Consider the following 26,383-nt stretch of genomic DNA (forward strand, 5'->3'; position numbering starts at 1 on the left):
TACCTGATTTCAATGTGTATGGAAGTATAGTACATGTATATACATAAAACATGACTATAATTATTTTTATTATAGCTTGTATAGATGCCTAAATCTGCCTGTATATTAGCTTCTGTAATCCTTTTACAGCCTGGCTCAATGAGGGGGAGGGAGGGCCAGCAGTTTGACAATCAAATACTGGGAGCTTACTGACAGGAGGAGAGAGCACATTAAGTAGAAAACTGGCCAATGTTGTGATTCTTCTGAATTGTGAATATTCATATATTCATCAATATTATTGTGAAATATTATTGTGGGATAGAATGGCTTCCCCTGTGTTCATCCACGTTGTGTGTTTGCTGCAGGTGAATCTGCAATCTTGAACATGCTCCCATGTTGTGTTTGCATAGCACCCAACTGTCCCTGATTTTTATATATATATATATATATATATATATATACCGGTATATATATATATATATATATATATATATATATATATATATATATATATTATTATATATTATTATATATATTATTATATATATTATAATTTATGATTTTGTATTTCAAATTTTATCATACCCGGGATGTTTATTAGACTCCTGTTTGGATGGATTTAAGTGAATTATATCTCAGCCCTTGTACACACGGTCAGAGAATCCGTCGGAATGTGTCCTATCGGACCGTGTTGTCGGATAATCCGACTGTGTGTGGTCTGCATCGGACTGTTTCCGTCGGAATATCCGTCGGACCAAATTTTCCAACTTGCTGAAAATATTTTCCGACAAACTGGTCCGATAGGACATACTCCGATCATGTGTAGAGAATTCCGATCGGACAAAGTGCCACGCATGCTCAGATCAAATTCCTACATAAAAGCTATTGGCTACTAGCCTGAACGTAGTCCCGTCGTAACGAAATAACGTCATCACGTTCTGAAAGATCGGATTTTTCGACAACTTTGTCCGACCGTGTGTATGCAACAGTTTCGGACAAGATCCGACGGACAAAATTTGGTTGTCGAAATGTCCGACCGTGTGTACAAGGGCTAAGAATTACAGGCCTACAATATAAAATGTCAAATTTCCATGCAAAATAATGGTACCGCTTTCAGCAACTAAAATCTGAAATAATCATACCGCCAGGGGAGGTTAAATACAATGGATACTTTAGGCCCTATTCACACTTTGTAATTTGGAATCACGGGCAGAATCTGAATTCTAATCTGAAATCTTTGCCTTAAATACAATGGATACTTTAGGTCCTGGTCACACTTTGTGATTTGGAATCGTGGACAGAATGTGAATACTGAGAATTGCTCTTTAAAAATCGCTAAGTGCAGTGTGAATGAGGCCTCCTGGATAATTAAAGCATATCTAACAAAGAAATTCTCTTATTTGCCCACTTTTGCTCTGGTAAGTATGCTGCCATTGAAAGTGTTTCGTTTTTACCCAGAGCTGTTGTAAGGCTTTTTGTCTACTTAGGCAAAAGTGCTTTTTGCCCCCCTCCCTCCATCCAATACCCACTTCCCACACCATCCTCCCACCACACCCACTGTTGTGACAAGAGGGCAGTGTGACAGGAGAAGGGTATCTGGGCAGTGTGAAAGGAGGGGGACAGTGGGACAATAAGGGGGCTATGTGACAGGAGGGGGGCTGTGGGACAAGAGGGGGCAGTGGGACATGAGGGGCAGTAGGGCAGGAGGGGGGCAGTGTCACAGAAAGGAGGCAGCAGGACAGGAAGGGGGCAGTGGGGCAGGTGGGAGTCAGCGAGACAGAAAAGGGGCACCAGTCCTCCCAGATCTCACCTGTCCTGCAGTGGCTCCTCCAGATTTTGTCAGTGCATGCAGAAGATCTCTGGCAGCGCCTGACCCCTCCGCACAGCCAGGTGCACTCCGCCATTCCTCATTGGAGCCTGCATGACAGCAGGCCCCAACTGCCCCACCCGCCTCAAGACTGCCCGCCTGCCTACTTCTCTTTTCTCGCTCTGCCAGCAGCTACCAGGCGCAACATGGAAAATTTTGTTTGCCTGCTGCTGGGCACAGAAGGCAGCGACACCCCCAACTGATATGCACTCTAGGCTGATGTGTTGCCCATAGGTAGCACCAGCCCTGTTTTACCTGTTTGTAAATAGCAAACAATACCTGTTGATTTTGCAAAAACTCTTGTGAGATAATATCTTGCTTTGCACTCACTTGTGCTGTACACATTTTGGTTACATTTTTCTCGGAAGACTACAGAACCCCTCCCATCCATGTTATAGGGGATAGGGGAGGGGCTCCATTGTCCCATCTTATTCTTGTTGACTTGATTTAGAAAAGCAAATGAGCATTGTCATCCTAGAACAGGAAGTGTTAATGCCAGAATCTCCCAGTGAAAATATGCACATTAGTTACATTGGTGAACACTGCTCTATGCACACTACACATCCCATAGTCCAGGGGTACTCAACATGAGAGCCCTCAAGGAAGTGCATGACCATGTTTTGGGATGGCGAGTTGGCAAGCCCAGATTGCGATGAACAGGTTGCTGACCCGCCATGTCAGAGTCTCACAGACCCCTACATCAACATAAGTGGTCTTGATGCAGGGATCTCCCCCACTTTTCTATTGACCGTTCGACAGACATGGTTGTTAGACCAGATTCTGTTGAACAGACAGCACTACACACATACCAAAATTCCTGCTGAACCGGACAATTTTTTGGTGCATATATATCCCAGCTTTAGTCTGTGATGGTGAAAAGTGACTAACATCCTGGTTTCTAATATTTCTCTGATGACAAGCTGAACTCAGGAATAAACAAATATTGTCTAAATACAAGGGTCACGTGTATTCTTACTTAACCACTTACGGACCGCCCCGTCGCAGTTTTATGGCGGCTGTTTGAAGGAGGATATCCTTGTTATGGCAGCAGCTAACTGCCATAACAAAATAACCAAAATCTCAAAACGAGGCTGGTCCTTAAGTAGTTAAATGTGTGCACTGTGTATTTCTTCCAGATTCCTTCTTCTCTGTGCGGGAACTTCCTGTAATAAAGACCGGTCACTGCTGCGCTCTCTCTTAGTGCTGGGTGACTGGTCTTGTCTCCGCCCTCTGCTTTCAGAACAGGCACAGTGGACAACACAGTGATGATGTCACTGCAACATTTACATGATAATATCTAGGCTTTCAATTTCATTGGGTGCACAGGAAGTGGATTTATATCCTTTGTAGCTATTGAAGAAAATATAGCAATGAAAGTTTTTGTGCCAGGAGTTTGGCTTTCACTGGTGCAGCTACAATGTCAGTATTCATATTTGATAAATGTAAGGATTTACTAATGAAAGGTATATATAAAATGAAGGGGAAAATATACATTGCTCATCAATGAATATATCCCATATACTTTATTTAGTATTACTTAAAGCGGAGGTCCACCCTAAAATGGACCTCCGCTCATCGGAATCCCCCCCCCCTCCGGCGCCACAATCGGCACCTTTCAGGGGGGAGGGGGGTGCAGTTACCTGGATAATCCAGGTAACTGCACCCACTTCCGGGCTAGCTCTCTGCGGAACGGGGCGTACGTTACGCCCCTTTCCGCAAGCGCCCGCCCCCTTCAGCAAGTGCCCCGCTGCCTGCTGGGAAACACACAGCTCCCAGAGGCAGCGGGGACCGTCCGGATTGCGCCGCGCGGCTCGCGCATGCGCAGTAGGGAACCGGGAAATGAAGCCGAAAGGCTCCATTTCCTGATTCCCATACCCAAGATGGCGGCGGGACCCGGCAGCCGAGCGAGCGATCGGCTTCGGGTGCCGACATCGCGGGCGCGCTGGACAGATAAGTGTCACTATTTAAAAGTCAGCAGCTGCAGTATTTGTAGCTGCTGGCTTTTAAAAAAAAAAAAAAAAACGCGGAGTCCCGGTGGACTCCCGCTTTAAAGAAAAGGTAAAGCCCAACTGGATAACATTTAGTTTGGAAGTTTTCACCTCTTGTTTCCATTTCCTGTCTGCATGCACTGGCTCCAATGATCACTGTAAGGCATCGCTCATGGTGGGCTTCCTGATGGTGACAAGTACAGACCATGCCACTGTGTTGAAATGTCCCTTGTGACAGGGTAGACAACCCTGTAGAGCAATTGTGAGCCAGGAACAGAGTGTTGTCACCCCATATCCAAAGACATGTTGGTAGGTTAATTGTCTTCTGTCTAAATTGGTCCCTGTATATGAATGTGAATTAGGGGACCATAGATTGTAAGCTCCTTGAGGGTAGGGACTGATGTAAATGTACAATGTATATGTAAAGCCCTGCGTAAATTGACAGGATCACCAGATATTATGCTAACGAAAGCTACAAATTGAAACAGATTTGAAATGTCATTAGCACACCAAGGGCCAGTGCACACCATAGAAACGCAGTCCAGATGCTTTTCTGCATGTGTGTTTTTAAAGCGTTTTTTGATGCATTCCTGTGCATCCCCCCCCCCCCCCCCTCTTTTTTTCTTCACCTTTAATAAGGACATGTGTAGTACAGTGCTTTTTTTATGCATTTTACCGCAATACAGTACAGTTTAGTGCAGAAAAAATGCAGGATGTTCTACTTTTCTATCTGGAACTGGAACGCACTGGAACTGACCACACTAGAGTGAATGATGCCATTGAAAACCATATAACCTACCATACACGTGTTTTTGATGCAGAAAACAACGCGATGGACTGCATGTGGTGTGAAGTGGCTGTAAAGCTTATAGGAAATTGTGAAATTGGGTCTTCTTTTTTTTTTTAAATGAATGAGGGTAACACTGCAGCTAAGAGCTGACAGACCCACCCAAGGTCTGACAATTGTGACCCTTGATAGCAGCCTGACCTCATGCTAACACAAGCTGTTACACAGCTCTTGATTGTGCATAACAGTATCACTTAACAGAGACATGTTTTTAAAGTAAGGGTAGGTAAAAAGGACCACTCAGTATCCAATCAGAAGTAAAATGAAGGTGAATAGTCGTTTTTATTGGAAATATTAGAGCATGATAAAAACCAACGTGTTTCGGGGGAAAACACCGACTCCCCCTTCTTTTGGGCTGCTGCTCTGTGCTATGATGGATGGGAATGTGCCCAAGATGGTGTGTCTGTGACACTGGGATTGGGACAGTTGCTCTATTCTCCGGCGGTAGTAGCTTGGAACATGCTGCCAGTGCCGGAGAATACCGCAACCATCCCAATCCCAGTGTCACAGACACACCATCTTGGGCACATTCCCATCCATTATAGCATGTAGCAGAAGCCCTGAAGAAGGGGGAGTCTGTGTTCCCCGAAATGCGTTGGTTTTGTCACGCTTTACCATTTCCAGTAAAAACCACTATTCACCTTTATTTTACTTCTGTTTGGATTACCTACCTTCACAAGTTTATGTGGAAACTACGTTGAGGCCGTACCCAGAGGTAGCAGCCCAAGCCCCTAAAAGGGGCCCACTGCCACCTTTCTGCTAAGTTGGGCCGTATTCACTCGGAGTGAACTTTCCCAGCAAGTCCCCACCACCACTCACTCACAGACCCTCAACTGAGCAAGTCAGGTGTTCTTTAAGGTGATTTCTCAACAAAATAAAGCACAGAGACATGGATGGATGGGTGAGTTTGAATTGAATATTTAAAATGAATTAAAATGCATTTTCAATGTTTGATGCTCAGATACAGTTTACTTTAAAGCTAAACTGCAGCCAGATAAAAAAAAAAAAACACAGATTATTGCAGAACAGTAATCATTACTGCATCACTAAATGTATTTTTTAAATGCAGGCAATGTAAGTACTTGATTTTGACCTGGTATAAGTCTTTGTGGTACTTACTGTTTACAGCAGGGCTGAAATGTAAAAGTAAGAGGCAACACAAGTAGCCAATAAGTTCATGTGCTGATACGACACATATTGATAGAGGAAGAGAGCAGAGTGACTGGGTCCAGGACAATCTAGGCTCAGAGGAATGCCCCTTACACACGATCAGATTTTCCGACAACAAATGTTGGATGTGAGCTTGTTGGCTGAAAGTCCGACCGTGTGTATGCTTCATCGAACAATTGTTGTGGGACTTTCCGCCAACAAATATTGGCTAGCAGGTTCTCAAATTTTCCACCAACAAAACTTTGTTGTCGGAATTTCCGATAGTGTGTAGACCATTCCGACGCACAAAAGTTCACGCATGCTTGGAATCAAGCAGAAGGAGCCGCACTGGCTATTGAACTTCCTTTTTCTCGGCACGTCGTACGTCTTGTACGTCACCACGTTCTCATGTTCGGAATTGTTGGCCAACATTTGTGTGACTGTGTGTATGCAAGACAGGTTGGAGCCAACACCCTTCGATCGAGTGTATGGGGCATTAGTGTGGGTGTAATAATGCTGGCCATCTGACTGAGCACATCTAGTGGCAGAAAAAAATACTTTGGGGGAAATCTGTAACTAAACATGAATTTTGCAGCAAAAGCTGGTTCTGATATTTTATCTTTTAATGGGCCATTAATATTCATCTTGTTATTTTTGGCTGGAGCTCTGCTTTAAAAGCAATGCAAAGATCCACAGTGTTCTGTTATTTAGATACTGCTATGCACATTCAGCCACTAGGAGACAGTATAAAGTCAGGCAGTTGACAGAGCAGCAAAGGTCAAGTCTAGGGGTGGCCTTTCAGTTGCCCGATTATTGTCAGATGTAACGCTAAATATAAGAACATAAATATATATTTTTTCATGAGTAAACTCTGCATATTTAAATAATCCGTCTCTCTCAAACTCAGTGCAATAAATATATGGTGCCCATGATGCAGTGGCGGCCCATCCATTAGGGGCACAGGGGCGCCGCCTCCCCATCAATTTGACTGGCACCCTAATCTACACATAGGATGCCAGATGTATTGATTACAATGGGGTTTTTTTTTTTGAAGCACGTGATTAGAACCAGAGGCTCTAATAGGCTTCAAAAAAGGGTGGGCTGAGTACAGGGAGGTTGGGGGGTCCGTGGTCAGGCCACCATCCCCCGCGACCAATGGAGCACCAGCCGCCACTGCCATGATGTCTGTTGTGGAAGAGTAATAATTTAGATTAATCTCAACAAGAAAAGAAAAACTAAAAGACACATGAGACGTCACAGGTTATGTCATGTTGATGGTACATTTACATACACAATTGTGAATGTTACAGCGGGTCTCCTCATATTCGATATTGAAATTTTAGATTTGGTGGTCCTTGGAGGAAAAAAAAAAAAAAAAAAAAAAAGCTTTTTTCACACGATGTTATGTGAACAACAAAGAAAATTGTCTTCCCCCAAATTTTAAGCTTGCAGATTCAAAGTAGAATTCAGTCTCTCTTTTTTAATGAATCGGCACTGCAGATACTAAAAACATATGTGAGGTTTATAACACTGTGCAGGCCTCCGACTGGGCTGGGTGGGTTCGGACCGACGTGAGGAGAAAGACAATGGACAGGGTCATGCGTCTTGTTGAAGAACAGAAACAGGGGATCCACACGGGGCGAGGGGGGTCAGCCCCAACCTCTGTCGTCCTTCACCCCCCACCTCCGCCTCCCTTCAGCTCGTCGTTTTGGGCAGCAGTTCCGTGGCAAGTCCTGTTAGCCCTTAGAAACTGGACAGTACACCTTCTGCCGCTTATCTCGCTTCAAGAAGGGGTGACTCTTCCATCAAGTTTCCTTCTCCCGGGGTGGACCTTCTCCAGGAACTTTCCCATTCACGTTTCTGCTCTTTCCGAGTTGTTTCTGCCACCTGCTGCGGACTTCAGACTGCTGTCTCCAGGTCATCGTTGGGCAGGAGTTGCTTATCTTGACAAGACTCCAAGTGGGATGCCAGATCTGCATCCCCTGCCTCCTGGGCCTTGTCAGAAGGAGTAAATCCCTGTGGAAATTGGAAAGGAGAGCTAATGAAAGATACATTTCACTGAATGTGTCCAAAGACTAAAGGCAGAGCAGAGTATTAGTAAAACATACAGGGTAAAGCATATTCTATTCCTTTTGTATCAAACGGAACAATATGAAATCGTGCCCATTTGTAAGGCCAAGCTTAAAGCTCACATACAGGATAAGCAACTTCTGTCTAAATACAAGATGTATGTGTATTCTCATGCCGCGTACACACGATCAGACTATCCGGTGGACTTGGTCCGACAATCCGCCCGTGTGTGGGCTCCGGCGGACTTTTTCTTTACAAAAGCCCAGCGGACTTAGAAAGAAGTTTTGACTCAAAATTGGACAATGCAGCCATCTGTGTGCTAGTCCACCAGACTTTGTAAATGAACGGACTTGTCCACACGGAGAAAAGTCAGTTCGTTCTTCCAGCTCTAGTCCGCCAGAAAAGTCCGGTCGTGTGTGGGCAGGTCCGCTCGTTTGGAAAGTCCGGCGGACCTCCGCTGTAAAGTCCGGCGGTTTGTCCGCCGGACTAAATCCACCGGATAGTCTGATCGCGTGTACGCGTCATCACTGGAATCTTGGTTTGCTTTTTTTACTCCTAAAGATCTGTGCAGTAATCCAGTGTGAAATTTTCCCTGCGCAGGAGCTTCCTGTTATAAAGACCGTTCATTGCTGCTCTCTCCTTGTGCAGGGTGACTGGTCTTGTAGTTTTCTGCAGGCCGCCTGTAGTGGGTGGAGCTGCTGGGCCCCTCCCACAGCTCAGCTCTCAGAACAGTCTATGTACTGCACAGTGATGATGTTACTGCTACATTTACAAGGTAATATTTGAGTTTGCAAATGCATTTGCTGCACACAGAGTAGATTTATATTCTTTGTTGTTATTGAGGAATATTTTTCAATGAAAGTTTTTGTGCCCGTTGTTCAAGTTTAAGCAAAATTATATTCAGTAACATGTAGATACTGGTGGACCAATCTCTTCAAGGATAAGTTCACTTTAAAACAAAAAAAATAAGCAAATTTGTTTGCATGTAAAAAAATTTGCATTTAGAATTTTCTTTTCTTGGAGCCTGTAAAACATTGCACCAGAGATCAGCAGATCCCCTAAAGAGTGCTGAAAGCTAATGTGTTTTGCAAAGAGTTGTACAGGGTTAGAACCTTCGCGAGTTGTTTACTGATGTCTGTGTTTCCACTAGGGAGATTTACCCTGTTTATTTGTCATTAGTACGTTAGTACTAGAAATCTGCTATTGGTCAGATAGGTCACTTGTGTGTCTGAGATAGCGCCAGAATCGGATGCAAGCACGGTGTTAGGGAAGAAATGTCACTCTGCCTGAGCATTTGCCATGATTACCCTCACTGACAGCAATGGCAGAAACCAGGTATATACTCCTGCGGGGATATTCATGGAGTAGGGTTCAGAAAAGGGATAAGCATATTCGTAAAAGAATACACATCGACCCAGGTTTCAACCTTCCTGTAAAAAGTCCTTGTGACAACAGAGTGGTGGGAAGTGCCTGAATACCTAAGAGCTCTGGGTGGAAATTGGTGGTAATGGTGGTGTGATATAACACCTGGTCATCCCCCTGAGACTAAAGCCTAGTATACAGGGGCCGAATCTCAGGCGACATAGGCTAGTTCAATAAAGAACGTCCGACATTCGGCCCTTGTGTATGGTAGTCGGTTCAGACGACCAGCTCCTGATCAGCCATTGGCTGAGAGCGCAGACCGCAGTGTTATGGCGGGGGGGGGGGGTGTCCTGTCAGAACACCACAGCTCTAGCAGGGGAGATCGATGTACTAACATCGGATTGTTGAGCAAAAAAAAAATTCAATGTGTGCACTAGGCTTAAGCTCTGAATGGTGGAACTTTTACTGCCATGTTTAAAAGTTGAAACACTCAAGAAGAGAATAAGTCAAACACAAATTCCTGGTTTCCTGTGAATTTAATAGTTTAACAAATATTATCTACACAACTTTCAGTAAACCAATTAGTGTCTCTGGAATAGTAAGTCTTAAACTTGCTATAAGGCAACAGTAAAAGTCCAAAAAAAGGATAAACCTGTCTTACCCTTCCACATTGCTGTCAGTGTCTGGGAACCATAGGACCAGACCATGACCCTGTACCTGTATAGCATCCTGCAGCTAACTACACGCATTGCACTAAGTGCCATGGTTGGTGTCCAAACAAGATCCAGGGCCCAAAGCAACATTATACAGCGTGGGTCTCGGTATGAGTCCCAAGGTTTTACCAAGGTTGCACCAATCTGGATGCACTATTGTTGTACTAGAAGGCAGTGAAGAGGTTGGTTTAAGACAGGGGTCTCCAAACTGTGGGTCGAGGGCCACATATGGCCCTTTAATAGCCTTTATCCAGCTCTTGGGGCACTGCTTCTCCCACTGACATCACCAAGGGGGCACTATTTATTCCACTGATACCAATGATATAATGCTATTCCTCCTTCTAATAGGGGCACTAATCCTCCTCCTACTGACCACCGACCTTGAGGCAATATTTATTCTCACTAATGCTGGGCCCAGGACATTTTCTGCCCTTGCTGGCCACAATACAGCCCTCCTTAAGTCTTAAGGATAATAAACTGGTCCTTTGTTTGAAAAGTTTGGAGACCCCTGGCTTAAGAGTTGAATAAAGAATTTGAAGTAAATAAGAACTAGTTAGGCATTGAAACTTCTCCACAAGTGACAAAAAGGTCCATCACCTAAAGGACACTAGCAAAAATATAGGTCTCACAAAGTGGGGTCGGGTTACAGGGGAGTCCAAAAGCTTTGCCAATATCCCTTCACCCTTCGCCTTTAACTTGGGGTTTATGGATATTCAGCCTGTGTCCTATACTCTACAATTAAGATATATTTTTTTAAATAGCAAAAGGGAAACTACTTGTCAGCAATGAAATGTGCCCTGCAGTGGTGATCTTCTGTGACAAAGGACTGAGTACTTCTAATGTATATGGCAGCCACCAGCACACAGGTCTCAATTCATTGCTGTAGCTGTTGTGGAAAATTTAATGAAGATGTATTAGATGTATTTTAATGTATTGCCATAAGTCTCCCTGTGTTTGTTCTCCCTCAGCCCGCTGTAAAGAGCTGACTGGGGCAGACTGATGCTGGTTGAGACCTGCTAGGTAGTGGTAAACTTCCTGCTGTTTGGAGAGAGGTGTTTGCAGAGTGGGGGTATGTCCGCCAGTGAAGGGCCCCTGTGCATTGCACAGACGATCGTCTGAGGGGATATGCTTTCCCTGCAATGATCGGTTGTGGGTGGTTGTACGCTCATTGTCTCTGCTGTGTCTGATCAGCACATGTCGGGATTCGCAGCCTGCATCTGCAGATAACCTTCCATCCACAAGGAAGTGTAGAATAATCCAGGTATACATTGTTCTCTAGAACAATGTATATTAAGGATTTCTATCAGCGGAATTGTAGTCATCATTCATTTGTTATTGTATAAATTATTTTATTCTGTGTCATGTCTTTATTTGGCCATGTCCTTATATGGTCATTCACATCCTGTGTTCATTTTCCTGTGAGGTCACAAACTGTGTAGGAGGGGTTTAGCTGTTGGAGGCAAACCCTCCAGGGTGTGGCTTCCTGTTGATATGTAAATAAAAGCAGATGCATGGGTCAGAGAACTCAGACATGCTGACCAATTTGAGAACGTAAGAATGCTGGTGATGTCTCATCTCAGCCTGGCTGCTTCTCAGACAGACCAGAGGGGCCTGGCTGAGAAGCAGCCAGGCTGAGATGAGGATGTAGAAATGCTGGTGATATCTGAATACTTGGATGAGTGGGTTGATAGCTAAGGTAAAGTATTATATCATTTAGACTAAATGTTATTATTATGAGAAACAGGAAATTTGACTGTGTGCATATCATACATCCAAGTCTCCATGACATAGCATCCCTAGTTTTGTTTTTAAAAAAATCACTAAACTCCAGTTTTAACCCTTTTCCAATCTATCCAACATTAAAATGGTATCTTTAGATATATCACTGATAAGTAATGTATTAAAATATATCACCTTGGCATCTTTCTTTATTAAACAGGCTCCGGCATCCACAAGAATCTGGCAAACCTGTCGGTGTCTATGGAATGCAGCTTTGTGCAGTGCTGTCTCCCCTCTAGAAGACACAAAACAACAAATAGGTGTGTGGGAAGAGGAAGCAAGTTAAACATATGAAAAAGCTAAACTCCAGGCAAATAGAAAAATACACATATTGGAGCTATTTTACCTGTCAAATTATTTGTTTTACTGTCCATCCAGTCCAGAGGTTTACAAAACTCTAACACACAGTACAACCAGGTTGGTGCCCTTGTTTTCTTAATTGCAGTATGCAATACAGGAAGATCACCTCCCAGCCTGCATTATGTGAATGGGCAGTTAAGCAGCAGCAGCAGCAGAAGACTAATGAGCTCATTCCTCATCAGTCCAGCAACAGGACTGTAATGGTGAAAGGGGGTGCGGAATTGCTGATAGGAGTCACAAAGCCCTTATTAGGTCAGTAAAATCGAAACTGAAACTGGCAGTAAAGCCTCTTTACATGCAGATTAATGTCATAATGTGCTAGTATGCATTGCATATTGGCATATTATGATAGACTTATCTGTAAAGCGGATCCCTCCAGTGGCACTCTGTCACCACTGACAGGGATTCTATCTTCACCCGGTCTTCCTTCCAGGTTTAAACGCTCTGACCATTTGAATGGCTGAGCTGCAATTACGTCACTCCCATGCATGCACTCAGGAGTCACAATCGTGGCACATCGCTTTCAATAGATGGTACACTCAAGAGTGCCACCCGCTCAGAGCACAGTGCACATGTGCTGGGGGCATCACTGGTCACTACAAATGTGAACGTTTAGGTGATATTCACTGTTACCTACAGGTAAGCATGATTATAGGATTCCCTGTAGGTACAAGTGAAAAAGGGGACTTTACTACCACTTTAAAGCAGTATTAAACCCATGACCAAACATGCAATATATTACAGCTTACCAATCATTAGATGTAGTGGTTATATTTGTTAGTTTTTTGGCTTGTTTGCCATCTGTTCTCATCTGGGGATCTGGCCAGTAACGCACCTCCTGTATTATACAGACACCACTCTCATAGCTCCCAACTGTCCCAGAATGGACGGGACCTTCCTGAGATCCGTGAGGTGCCGGAACCAGTTCTGGTACTAGGCTCCACTAAACCCCACTAAGCTCCATTAAACCCCCCTTCTTCGATCTGGCCCTGATGTCCCTGCAGTGCAGCCAGCTGCACAGGGCAACTGGTTCCAGATGTGCCATCCCTCCCCCTTCCTGGTTCCCATCCCCACTTTACTTCCTGACCCCCCCACAGCTCTGATCCCCCTGTGTCCCCCTGTGCCCCCCCCCCACCTCCCCGCAGTGCTGTTGGCACTCCTTTTTCTCCTCTCACAGGCTGCAACTGGTGCGGGGCACAGGACAATCGGGTTCAGGATGGGGAGTATGTCATATTTACCGGCTCTCTTGCTTTCCTGAATGAACGCAGTGAGTGATTACCAATTGCTCATGTGTTTATTCATAACGAAAGCACAGTAAACTTTATTTACTATGCTTCAGATTGTGAATGAACAGGAACCCACTCTGTACAGAGCACTTCCTGTTCATTTACTGTCCAGTGCAGGGACTGAGGAATATGTGTCCTCAGTCTCTTTCTCAGAATTGAGACATCAGGGGGAGCCCTCGATATTTCACCAACACCAACACCCCCACCTCCCCCTCCAACAGAACTGTTAAAAATGTAAAATAAATAAATAAAATTCTAAAAACTGTAAAAAAAAAAAGTAAAAATAATTTTAAAAATAATTAGGGTTTGTTTACGCATGCTTTGGTCTCTGAGGAGCGATCGGCATTTGGAGCACTCCTCAAAGAGCAATGGACAGGAGATAAAGAGGTATCGCCATTATATGGCCTGCTCGCTGCCTGCTTTAATTTTTTTTAACCCCATATTAGAATGCCACAACTGTGTGTATTGCACGCAGTTGCAGGGCACTTGAAGAGCAGCACCATTCACTTGAATGGGTCTCGTTTGACAAGGGGTACAATTCATGCCCCAAGCAAGTTACATGCTGCCTAACCACACCCACTTTTTGCTGTGGCGCAAGTAGTGCAGCTGCAAGTCACTGTTACCCTTAAGTGTCCCTCATTCGCAACTTCAAAAATTAGGAAGTATGCACTCTTGAAGAATGAGCACAAGGGGCAGATTTGGACAGCAGCACTGCAGCACTGTCAGTCTGGGGGGAGCGGAGCGTAAGAAGTACTAGCAGATTTAAATAATTAACAAATCAAAGCTGAATTCCAGCAAATATCAGTTACAGCAAATAGTTTTTTCTTTTTGGGATAAAGGTTTTACATAAATAAATAAAAGCTGATCTGCCAGCATTAAATGGTCTGTCTCATCCCTGTAACTGCAACAGAGCTTTTCAGTAAAAAAAAACAAAAAAACTTACTAAAGCAAGTCTAAAAAAAAAAATAGTAAAGCCATCACATCTAAGAATAGGTAAGCTGCAATATGATAAATGTTTGCTTTTGGGTTTAATACTGCTTTATTTACATATCACATAATAAAGTCTTGAAACTGCATGTTATTAAAGTGGTTCTAAAGGGTTCAGCTCCCCCCAGCCCTCCCCTTATACTTACCTGAGGCCCATCTCGATCCAGGGATGTGCATGAGAGCAGCGGCTCTCCCGAATATTTCTCTCCTCATTGGCTCACACAGCAGCTGGAGCCATTGGACCCTGCTACTGTCAATCACAGACAGTGAGCCAATGAGGAGAGAGCAGGGGCCTGGCCTGAGAGAGCAGGAGGCTGGCAAGAGGCATGCTCTGTGTGTGAATGGACAATGCCCATTCATCTATTCACAGGAGTGCGACTCAGGAGCAAGCCTGCTCAACTGGCCCCATAGCAAGAGGTTTGTTATTGGGGGGCAGTTGGCAGGGGGGAGCCAGGATAGCAAGCGGGGGACCCGAAAAGGATAGTGGCTGCTCTGTGCAAAACCATTGCACAGAGCAGGTAAATATAACATGTTTGTTATTTAAAAAATAATAATTCAGAACCTTTGCCTGTGGAAAGTACTGCTGAGGCTGTGAAGTGAAGGGAACCTGGCCTAGGCAGTACAGTCATATACAACACTCTCTGTAGTGTCTTAATCAGGTCAATGAGAGCACTTACGTAATTCTGTCGGCCATTTCCAGTAGATCTTCCGGTCCTGCCAAAACAAAGAACAAATTTAGCTTTGCAACCCTTCTTAGCATATTTAAAGAAAGCACAGGTTTACTGTTTAATATTTACATTTTTATTATAAAAGGAACCTTTAATGAGAGGAGACAGGAAGTGAAGGAAAATCTAATCAAAAGGAACATGAATATCAATACAAACTTTACAGAATCTGTAGCCCATTCCCTCTCTATCCATTATAACAAAATAGTACGTTTTTGCTTGTATAGAGCTGTGGATGACTTACCACATTATACTAGGAAACAAAAAATAATAACTGCTGGCAGGTAGGCTACGTGCCATGAGTGCACCCCAGGGCTTCTTTTTCAAATCTTATACTTTAAGACTACTTAAAAAAATTTGAAGCAGAAGTTCTTGGAGAAACGCTGCAAGACAGACTTAGTGAGGGGGTAATGAAGGGCCTCTAGACTTATTATGATCTGTGCGACATAAATAAATAATGGTTGGAATTCTAGAAGAAGCGAGTCGTGTTGTTCTTTTATGATGTAAATTGGAAGAAAAAATGCACAACAAAGGAACCCCTCAGTTCCTGGTGAGGTGCCCTCTGTAATTGCTGACATTGATCTACCCCGGGGAATGCCACCAAGTTTTAAGGCATTGAAAATTGCACAGAGGCGACAGCGAGAACCCAGCGTGGCCGGTAGTGACTTTGCAGGAGGGGGGCTTCAGCTCGGTTCTTTGTGAATGACTTTTCCTACCAAGAGAGCAGGCCTTCTTGTCTTCTAACTCTGCAGTGCAATGGAGTTATCAAACCACACTTTTATCTGCTGGAGTCTAAAAGATATAATTTAAATATTGATGTCAAACCTGGAAAGTTATTCTCGAAATAAAGTATTCTGCGGAGAAAAGGGGGCTGGTTATCTTGAGTTTGGTTTCCTTTGGTGGTTGGAAAGTGCTCTATCTTAATACATGTCAAAATAAACCATGACAACATCTCTGCACTAAGCCTTTCATCTAGTGCATTAGGGTTTCTGCCAGGTTTGATCAGGATAATAGGAGGCAAACATCTGTTTGGAGATCACCTCCACTGCACCTTGTAGGAATCTTCTGAGGTTGTGTATATTAAATGCATATTTAAGGAAAAAGGTACCATAAAATGCTGAACGCTACTTATGTTGACTTATGTGTTGTGGTTGTGGTGTTTGCTGACACATTACGCAGGTTTCTCGGGAAAGACTCCATTTACCGAGAACCTGCGTGTTCCATATCCTAGGATTCTATCCAGTTCTGAGAGTGCCACTGCCCCAAATGTTCCATTTCAAGGACATAGTGCACATGGATTTGCCTGCCATGTTGGTGGGTGAAATTTGTTACCTTATGAGTTTTATGAGTCTTATGCCGCATACACATGACCAGACTTTCCGGGAGAAAAGGTCAGACGGAATCATTTCATCAGATATTCCGATCGTGTGTGGGCTTCATCTGACTTTTTTTCTCAAAAATTCTGACGGACCTAGACATAGAACATGTATTAAATCTTTCCGACAGAATCAATTCCTATCAGGAAACTGTTCGTCTATATGCTATTCCGACGGACCAAAAATGACACAAGGGCAGCTATTGGCTACTGGCTATTGAACTTCCTTTATCTAGTCCCATCGTGCGTCATCACGTTCTAAACAAACAGACTTTGGTGTGATCGCGTATAGGCAAATCCGTTTCAGCGGAACTCCATTGGAAAGACCGTCAGAGTTTATTCGGATGGAAAAACCAGTCACGTGTACTCGGCATTAGAAAAAAATAGGCGTATAAGCTTCATCAAAATTGTATCAAGTTGTCAATGGACTGAGCCCCGTAGATGCAAGCTGCGTGCGGGTGATGATAATCAACTTAGTAGGGGCACAGAATGTGTTTCACACAGAGAACAACAGTTTGCTATCTTGTTTGGATCCTCTTTGAATTTTTCTGTTTTTACAACTTTTTGCAAAAACATAATAGCGATAGGTGACAATACAGGGCCTAAAGCCCCAATCATTTCAACCCGTGTTTCTGTAAACCTTAAAATGTGCCATTAGAGGGCAATCAGGACCTTAGCCAGGAAACGTAACATGATGTCATCTCTATACAGGAATGAACCCAAGTCATTCATTTCCCTTCAGATTTCCTCTATGTGAATAGAAAAGCATTCTAATAATTTGGCTCTGGACCAAGTACAGAGCCGTTACCCACATCGTAGGCCCCGTCGCCCGGGCATCAGCACTCATCCGTCCCAAATCTCCATCCACAGCAAACACAAAAAAATGAAGAAGCTTTAGAGGAGATGCCATTACCAGACTGTCACTCAGTGCCCAGCGGGTGCCCGGAGAAGCGAGGAGAGATGTGGGGGAAGAGAAGAGGGAGAAAAGGAGACAAATAAAACAGCCAGGAATGAATGGAAGAATGAGGGGGAGGAAGCAGCAGGGTGGCGCGGGATACAAAGGCATTGCGCAGAGAGACGGCAGGGAAAATCTAGACCAGAAAAGGAGAGACTGTTGTGAAGTCTGTGAAAAGATGGCAGCGCTGGGACAGTGATCTGAGGTCATGTCCAGGCTTCAGTTTAACCAAATCATTGCCATGAACAGAGAATTCACAAGTCAATAACAAATATTTCCACCAGATTTGCATTTTTATTTTTTTTTGTTCATTTTTTTAGGGACAATTATATTTAGTCCAATGACTGCTACATAATAAAGAAATATATATATATATATATATATATATATATATATATATATTAGTGCAAGTGAGAGAGATAGATAAAGAGAGAGAGAGAGAATTAAAATTTTTAGAGTTGACCCATCATTGCTTCAGCTGAATTAGCAGGATACATATCAGAAGTAGCAAGTCACTGATTTTGAGTTAAAGTAAGATCGGGACTCAAGGTGTTCTGAAAAAGGATTGGCTGGGACTTATTATTGCCAGTCCTCTAATCACTGGTTTGTAAAGAATTTTTCTAATGGACATTCAAAGTCAACATTTTTCAGATTACCTTCAATCCTAATTTTGCTTTCACACACAGCTGTAGAACTCTGATGAAGCTTGGCCTCCAAAACCTGTTGGGTCATTGTAACCAAAATCAGTGGATCACGGATGCAATGCACAGGATCCTGCAATAAGTGTCAATGGACTACGAGTCCTTTAAAGTGGATGTAAACCCTCTCCTATACCCAGTGAAGTGAACAGTCTCAGGTGATACGGAGAGATGAAACAAATCTCCCTACATACATTTTAAATGTATATCTGCTGTCTTCATCTTTCTAGACTCTTTAGAAAAGTGAACATCGTGTTAGAAATATTTCTTCCTCATTCAGCAGTGGGAGGGGAGTCTGAGCATACACTGTGTGTGAGCTGATTGGAGGAAAGGCACACAACCCCCCCTCCAAATAGGCAGAGGAATGAAGAAACTTGCAGAGCTGTACTGTAAATAGACAAGCTATCTGTTTATCTGTCTCTAAGTTACCTCCCCGACACAAATTTCCAGCTTCTTTTAGCTCCTGTGTCAGAGAGCTTGTCAGTTACCATGCTGATAACAGCGGAATGGAGCAGCAGAAGGGCAGTTCAGATTTCATGAATGGGGTTTACATCCACTTTAATCAACACAGTTGTGTTCCATTAATTAGTATGTCTGGGGGATATTTTCACTGAAATATTTTTGATGTCAATGTGTGTTGTTTGTAGGTTGTTAGTTTCCCTTTGATTTAATTGTCTGTGCTGCATTATTTTGCAAAATCTTCCTCAAGATGTTGTGACTAAAATGTTTAAATCCTTAAGAGACTATCCGTTTGTGGGTGCGGTCCTTTTAACTCCTCTTCATTTCCCCTGCAAAATGGTCAGACCTCAAAACCAATTTCTGTTAGTGTCTCAAATGAACATACATGTGTCTTTTTGCTTTTCTTGCTCTTTTCCAAGTCCTGTTTTGTTGAGCAATAATATTTGTAGCAAATTTTTATGTTTTATGTGTTTTTTTAATAATTTGTTTTGCAGATGCATGCTCAGTCCAAGTAATGCATCCTCCCCCCCCCCCCCAAACATTTTTCATGCAACAGATTTCCCTGCTGCAGCTTAACTAGGCTGGCAAAACAAAAAAAGGTGTTATTTGTCTAAAAGCTACTTTCCTAGTGCCTTCATGGTAGCATATGCATGGATTGTGTGTATGCTGCCATGGATAGGCACCAGGAAAAGAAAATTACAGAGAGGTAAGTATTACATTTTAGCGCAGTGGTTCTTAGCCTCAGTCCTCAAGTATCCCCGACAGGACATGTTTTGGGAATTTAGCTTAGCTAAAATAGCTGCCCAAAATATCAAGCCATTGACTGTGATCTAAAGTACCTGTGCAAGATGAAGGAAAATCTGCAGACATGGCCTGTTGGGGGTACTTGAGGACAGAGCTGAGAACCACTGATTTAGAGCACTGAGCTAAAATCTAGCTCAAGACATTCCTATTCTAATTGTGGGAATTTGAGGGAAACCAAGTGTCATGGTTATGCAGTGATCTTCCTCTAGTTGCTTACCTCCCCTCATGTGTTCTGACTAAGAGGCCAGCCACTTCCACCTGGTGGTTTTTATAACCTCTCCTCTAAGCATGGCTCCACCCCAGGTCCTATTAGGGAACCCTATATTAACCTGTGCACTGCAAGCCAACAGTGCTGATCAACCATTGTGTATTCATTGTGTGTTTGGCTTCCTAGTTCCTGCTTGCCTTGTGCTCTATGTTTGACTCTGTTACCGACCTTGGCGTGTTCTCACCGATTCCTGTCTGCTTGTGACCTTTTGCATGTCCCTGACCATCCCTGTCTGCCTGTGACCCTAAACCTTTGGCGTGTACTCTGTTGTTCCTGTCTGCTAGTTACCCTGACCTCTACCCTATCCCCTTATTATCCTTGCCGTTCTAGCCTGCTGCTTCCTTCTCCGGTAGTCTACTCTGAGCGTGAGCTGTGAGACCCTAGGGGCTGCGACCTGGAGCCAGACTGCAGCGAAGTCCATCCTCACCACTGGAGGCTCTGGCGAACACCCGTTGGCTCTTAGACTCCGCGCCCTGGGGAATCTATGTTCCAGCTCCCATTGGGATCTGTGTTAGTGATCCTGTAGACCTGTGTCCTGAATCTCCCTGGGTATAATCCGCAGCAGTCAGTCCTAAGGTCCACTACCTAGCGGTGCACTTCCGACTCCTACGGAGTGCATCTGTCACCTGGTCTCAGGTGACCTGACACCAAGTGAGTGTTAGAACCCCTGCTTGTCTTTTGCAGGTTGGGCTTTGTGTCCCTTTTTTGAAAATTGATTTCTTCCCATCACATAGCCAAACGGGAAGTAAGGGTAAAACCCGGCCAATGTCTTTCCTTGGGGACACACAGGTCAATCTACCTAGCGTTCCCATTAGGCAAATTGCACTCTAGCACTTTGTTGTGTACACCCCAAATTATTAGGTATTTTGGGGTTTATTAAAGGCAAATCCACTCTGCAATACAAGTGTACTCGCTGTAAATCTGAGGGGAAGCACTGGTAATTTTATCATCCAATCATGTAGAAGCAAAGATGCTGTTTTTTATTTTCCTTGCATGTCCCCCTCGGATCTCCAGCAACTGCACTTGTAATGCAAAGTAGATTTGCCTTTAGAAAATAAACCCCAAAGTCCAAGATACCTAATAATTTGGGTGTACAGAGCAAAACACTAGAGTGCAATTTAACTAATGGGGAAACTATTTAGATTGACCTGTGTGTCCCCAAGGAAAGACACTGGTAGGGTTTTACCCTAAATTCCTGCTTGGCTATGTGACAGGAAGTGAATAAATTTGAAGGAGAAACTGGCAAAATGTGGCAGGTGTCTTCACCCTACAGGGGTCTAGACATGCCCAAAAACCAGACTTCTAATCCCTCTGCACTCTATCCCCAAGCAAAAATAAGAAAGGATTTCATTTAGCTTAAATTTGCAAAGACACATTCCTAAGTTCAACTGTGATGCATGTCAATGGCCCATTTAGACCTTGTTTAACCGCTTCCTGACCGCTGCACAATGATATAAGTCAGCAGAATGGCATGGTTGGGCAAAAGGGTAACAACAGGTACTTTCCCTTTAAGAAGCGGCACTGCAGGCCCGTCACGCTAACCGTGACCACGGGTCCCGCGGACTCGATGTCCACCAGGTGCCCGCTATCGTATCATGGAGAGGTACAACAGGGAGATGCCTTTGTAAACAAAGCATTTCCCCGTTCTGTCTAGTGTCATGACAAAGATCACTGTGCCATGTCATTGGGAGCAGTGATCACTGTCATGTCCGTTGAAGCCCCCCCCCCCCCCCCACAGTTAGAATCACTCCCTAGGGAACACACTTAACCCCTTCATCGCCCCCTAGTGGTTAACTCCTTCACTGCCAGTGTCATTTACACAGTAATTAGTGCATTTTTATAGCACTGATCACTGTATAAATAAATGACAATGGTCCCAAAATAGTGTCAAAAGTGTCCGACGTAATGTCGCAGTCGCGATAAAAATCACAGATCGCCGCCATTACTAATAAGAAAAAAAAATTATAATAAAAATGCCATAAGACTATCCCCTATTTTGTAGACGCTATCAATTTTGCGCAAACCAATCAATACATGCTTATTGCCATTTTTTTACCAAAAATATGTAGAAGAATACATATCAGCCAAAACTGAGGAAAAAAATAGTTTTTTATGTTTTTGTGAAATATTTATTATAGCAAAAAGTAATAAATATATTGCACTTTTTAAAAAAATTGGCGCTTTTTTGTTTATAGCGCAAAAAATAAAAACCGCAGAGGCGATCAAATACCACCAAAAGAAAGCTCTTTTGGGAAAAAAAGGACGTCAAAACACACACCTACTTCCGGTGTACAGATTCACTTTCAGGCCAATGTATATTGCTTCCTGCTTCAGTGTGTGTGTGTGTGTGTGTGTATATATAGATATAGATATATGTGAACGTCAGAGTTTTACAATGCCTTAATGGGATGTGTAGTTCTGCAATGGCTGGAGATCCATAGTTTGAAGATTCCTGATCACTCTAGCATGTCTTGAAAAAAGGTGTTTTTTTATGTGCCTTGTATAATGCCCAATAAATATCGTTAGGAAAATACAAATGGGTCATGGCACATCTACATTCCAAATTTGGCACTTAAGATGGTCATGCACTATGCGATTTGATTGGCCAATCTCTGTACAACTCAATATTTAGGCAAAATAGGTAATGGGAAGACGCACTTGAACAATTAAAGCGGTTCTTCACCCTAAAGGGGAAGTTCCGCTAATCTGATCCCTCTGCCCCTCCGGTGCCACAATCGGCACCTTTCAGGGGGGAGGGGGGTGCAGTTACCTGGATAATCCAGGTAACTGCACACACTTCCGGCCAGACCGCCGCAGACCCCCGCAGATGCCCCGCCCCCCGTTGTGTTCTGGGAAACACGCAGTTCCCAGAGATACAGCGGGGGACCATAAGAGACGCGCAGCGCGACTCGCGCATGCGCAGTAGGGAACCGGGCAGTGAAGCCGTCATGCTTTACTTCCTGATTCCCTGACAGAGGATGGCACCTGGGACAGGTAAGTGTGATTTTATTAAAAGTCAGCAGCTGCAATATTAGTAGCTGCTGGCTTTTAATATTTTTTTTTAGGTGCAGCTCCTCTTTAATTAAAATCAAACAGGCTCTTGCACTAAATCAAGATCTAACTGATTGCAGTGTATGGTCACCTTTAAAGATCAAGATCGGAAAAAAATAAATTTATTGGGTTTAGAAACATTTCTCTGTTCTTTGTAATGTATTGAAAGGTTTGGGTAAAAAAAAAAAGAAAAAAACACATTTCAAAGATATATTAGAATTGATAGGAATGAGATTAGCATCAAAAGGGTTAATTAACTGAGAACACCAACTAACTGCCTAACAAGCAGAGGCGTACTAAGTAGGGGGCGGGGGGTGCGGGCCGCCCCGGGTGCCGCACACTTGGGGGGTGTCAGGCCGGCACCCCCCTCCGCCATTATAGGGGTGGCAGCGCTACGGGCATGGCCGCTGATCGCCCATCCAGGCACAGTGCGTGCGGTCACGGCCAGCCAGTCACAGTGCGTGCGTCCTCTGTAGTGCCGCCCCCCCGGCGCCGCGGAGTGATTCCTTCCTGTCTCTCCGCGTGTAGGAGCAGTAAGGCGGCGATTCAATTTCAGTCACTCAGCTACTCAGGCTCACTGACTCAGCATCGGCAGCATCTGGTATCTCCTGCACAGTGCACACAGTGAGTAAGTTGAGGGACTGCAATACTAAACACATGATCCAGAAATGTTCTTTACACTGTAAAATGGCTGTAAAGTACAGGCTAATTTTTAATTATTTAATCAGCCATTTCCATATGCTCAAACTGTTTGTCCCTAAAGACCAATACTGGCAATGGCTGCTCAGTATTCACAGTAGGGAGAATTTTATGAGAAAAGTGTCTTTGGAGGGACAGTCCCTCCAAAGACACTTTTCTCATAAAATTCTCCCTGCTGTGAATACTGAGCAGCCATTGCCAGTCTAGTCTTAAAGTCAAATTGCACTAGGCTGGCTCGAATGAAAATATAAATCACGCACAATGCATTGCTAAAAATATGTTTTATTGCAAGAGGTATACGTATAACGTACACGTATAAGTGTCATCTGTCATCAGTGCCCCGTATTAGTGTCACGTGTCATCAGTGCCCTGTATTAGTGCCATCTGTCATCAGTGCCCTGTATTAGTGCCATCTGTCATCAGTGTCACGTGTCATCAGTGCCACATATTAGTGCCATCTTTCATCAGTGCCACGTATCAGTGTCACGTGCCATCTGTTATCAGTGCCACGTGTCATCAATGCCACGTATCAGTGCCATCTGTCATTAGTGTCACGTGTCATCGGTACCACATATTAGTGCCATCTGTCATCAGTGGCGCGTATTAGTGACATCTGTCATCAGTGCCATATCAGTGTCACGTGTCATCAGTGCCCCATATTAGTGCCGTCTGTCATCAGTGCCATATCAGCGTCACGTGTCATCAGTGCCACGTATCAGTGCCATTTGTCATCAATGCCACCTGTCAGTGTCACGTGCCATCTGTTATCAGTGCCACGTGTCATCAATGCCACGTATCAGTGCCATCTGTCATCAGTGTCACGTGTCATCGGTACCACATATTAGTGCCATCTGTCATCAGTGCCACGTATTAGTGACATCTGTCATCAGTGCCATATCAGTGTCACGTGTCATCAGTGCCCCATATTAGTGCCATCGGTCATCAGTTCCATATCAGTGTCACATGTCATCAGTGCCACGTATCAGTGCCATTTGTCATCAATGCCACCTGTCAGTGTCAAGTGCCATCTGTTATCAGTGTCACGTATCATCAATGCCACGTATCAGTGCCATCTGTCATCAGTGTCACGTGTCATCAGTGCCACGTATTAATGCCATCTGTCATCGGTGCCACGTATTAGTGCCACGTGTCATCAGTGCCAAGTATAAGTGCCATCTGTCATCAGTGCCCCATATTAGTGGCATCTGTCATCAGTGCCACGTATCAGTGCCACATCGTTGTCCCGTGTCATTGTCCTGGTGCTCCAGGGCTTTCAAAAGTGTAATAGTTAGTCAACAATTTAGATGTGTAATTTATGCTCCTAGAACTCGTGACAGTGCTCCCTGCATGTTGGGCCTCTCTATGTGGCCAGGCTGTGAAAAAGTCCCACACATGTGGTATTGTAATTCTCAGGAGGTGTAGCAGAATTTATTTTGGGGTGTCATTTGTAGTATACACATGCCATGTGAGAGTAATGACCAATTACAATGACAATTTTGTGGGGAAAAAATCTTTATCCGGCTCTTGGGACACTATTCCTCTCACTGACGCCAACGAGTCACCATTCCTTCCTTTGACACCAACAATAGGGCATGATTCCTCCCATTGACAAATTTGTGCAATAAATATTCTCGAGAAAATGAAAAAAAGTTGTGGGTGTTTTTTCATTTAAAAGTTGGGGGGGGTGCCAGGTGTAGGATCCGCCCCGGGTGCCAAACGCTCTAGGTACGCCCCTGCTAACAAGACACATCAAATGAAATGGACCAATTGTATTGGGTGTGCGCTATTATCAGTGAGAAAACAGCAGTTACCCTAGTGACATTTGCAGTTTACATATGCGGGTATTTGTTATCATTATTTGCACTTTAATATGCTCTGGTTCCCACGTTCAATTAATGACTTTTCTGGAACTGGTGCAGTGCCTTCTTCTTAGTTAATCACCCGCCATGTCTTTAGAGAGTTGGCTTTGTACAGGGGCACAACCATGCGGAAACAGAAAAGGGTCTTCCTCAAAGTGTTACTACAACATTGGAAGAGCATAATTTTCTAAAATGTCCCTTCAAACCCTTCATTGCAAACAGCAGAGAGCAATCATTTTTAAAGGGTCCACATATTATTGGCCATATAACGTAGTTCAGATAGAGATCTTTGTCATGATGGCTTAGTGTTTTTCAAAGCTCCACAGATACTATGTGGGCTCCAGGGCTCGAGTCCTGCGGGAACGCGTGGGAACGGCGTCCCCGCACTTTTTTCACAGCAGGAACGCCGTTCCCTTTGCAGGACCAGAGCCGCCCGAGGCTCTAGCACAGTGTGCTAGCTGTGTTGTCTTCACAGAGCTGACATCGGAAGAGCAGCACAGTGATGCACGGAGGGCAGGGGCTGGCTCAGTTAACTGATTGGTTAATAGAACTGCTCTGCATTCTATCAACCAATCAGTTAACTGGGGCAGGTCCCGCCCTCTGTCCATCCCTTTGCTGCACTTCCGATGTCATTTGCTGTGTCCTGTGTAAGGTAAGACAGGGAAGAGGGGGCTGTTATGAAGGAGGGAGGGGGAAAGTATCAGAAACTGAAAGGAATGAGGAGAGGTGATATAAAAGGGAGGCAGGGCAGGAATGTGAAGGGGGGTTCTACAAAGGGGGTGAGGACAGGAATGTAAAGGAGGTGCCATAAAGGGGCTGAGGACAGGTTTAAATTTTAAAACTAGCTACTTGGTCATCTTCCGTACTATGTCGCATTCGCAGTCTGATCATCTCCTGTAGTATGTCGCATTCACAGTCTGGTCATCTCCTGTAGTATGTCGCATTCGCAGTCTGATCATCTCCTGTAGTCGCATTCGCAGTCTGATCATCTCCTGTAGTCGCATTCGCAGTCTGATCATCTCCTGTAGTATGTCGCATTCGCAGTCGGATCATCTCCTGTAGTATGTCGCATTCACAGTCTGGTCATCTCCTGTAGTCGCATT

At 44.1% G+C, this 26,383-nt stretch overlaps 1 protein-coding gene across 13 annotated transcripts in view; it reads right to left on the reverse strand.

Moving 5' to 3' along the window:
- Window positions 1-7,079: 7,079 nt before the first annotated feature.
- DGKI (diacylglycerol kinase iota) overlaps window positions 7,080-26,383 on the reverse strand; it is a 542,650-nt gene continuing 523,346 nt past the window's right edge. For all 13 annotated transcript variants that reach the window (XM_077469233.1, XM_077469236.1, XM_077469234.1 and 10 more), the window contains 3 exons: window positions 15,065-15,101; window positions 11,890-11,989; window positions 7,080-7,846 (listed from right to left, as the gene is read on the reverse strand). In XM_077469233.1, the coding sequence (XP_077325359.1) occupies window positions 7,730-7,846; window positions 11,890-11,989; window positions 15,065-15,101 (254 nt within the window). In that variant the 3' untranslated portion in view covers window positions 7,080-7,729. The remainder of the gene's footprint in view (window positions 7,847-11,889; window positions 11,990-15,064; window positions 15,102-26,383) is intronic.

Source organism: Lithobates pipiens, unplaced genomic scaffold (genome assembly GCF_037356315.1).
Source record: "Lithobates pipiens isolate NorthernLeopardFrog02 unplaced genomic scaffold, aLitPip1_a1.2 Scaffold_8, whole genome shotgun sequence".
NCBI classification, from domain to species: Eukaryota; Metazoa; Chordata; class Amphibia; order Anura; family Ranidae; genus Lithobates; species Lithobates pipiens.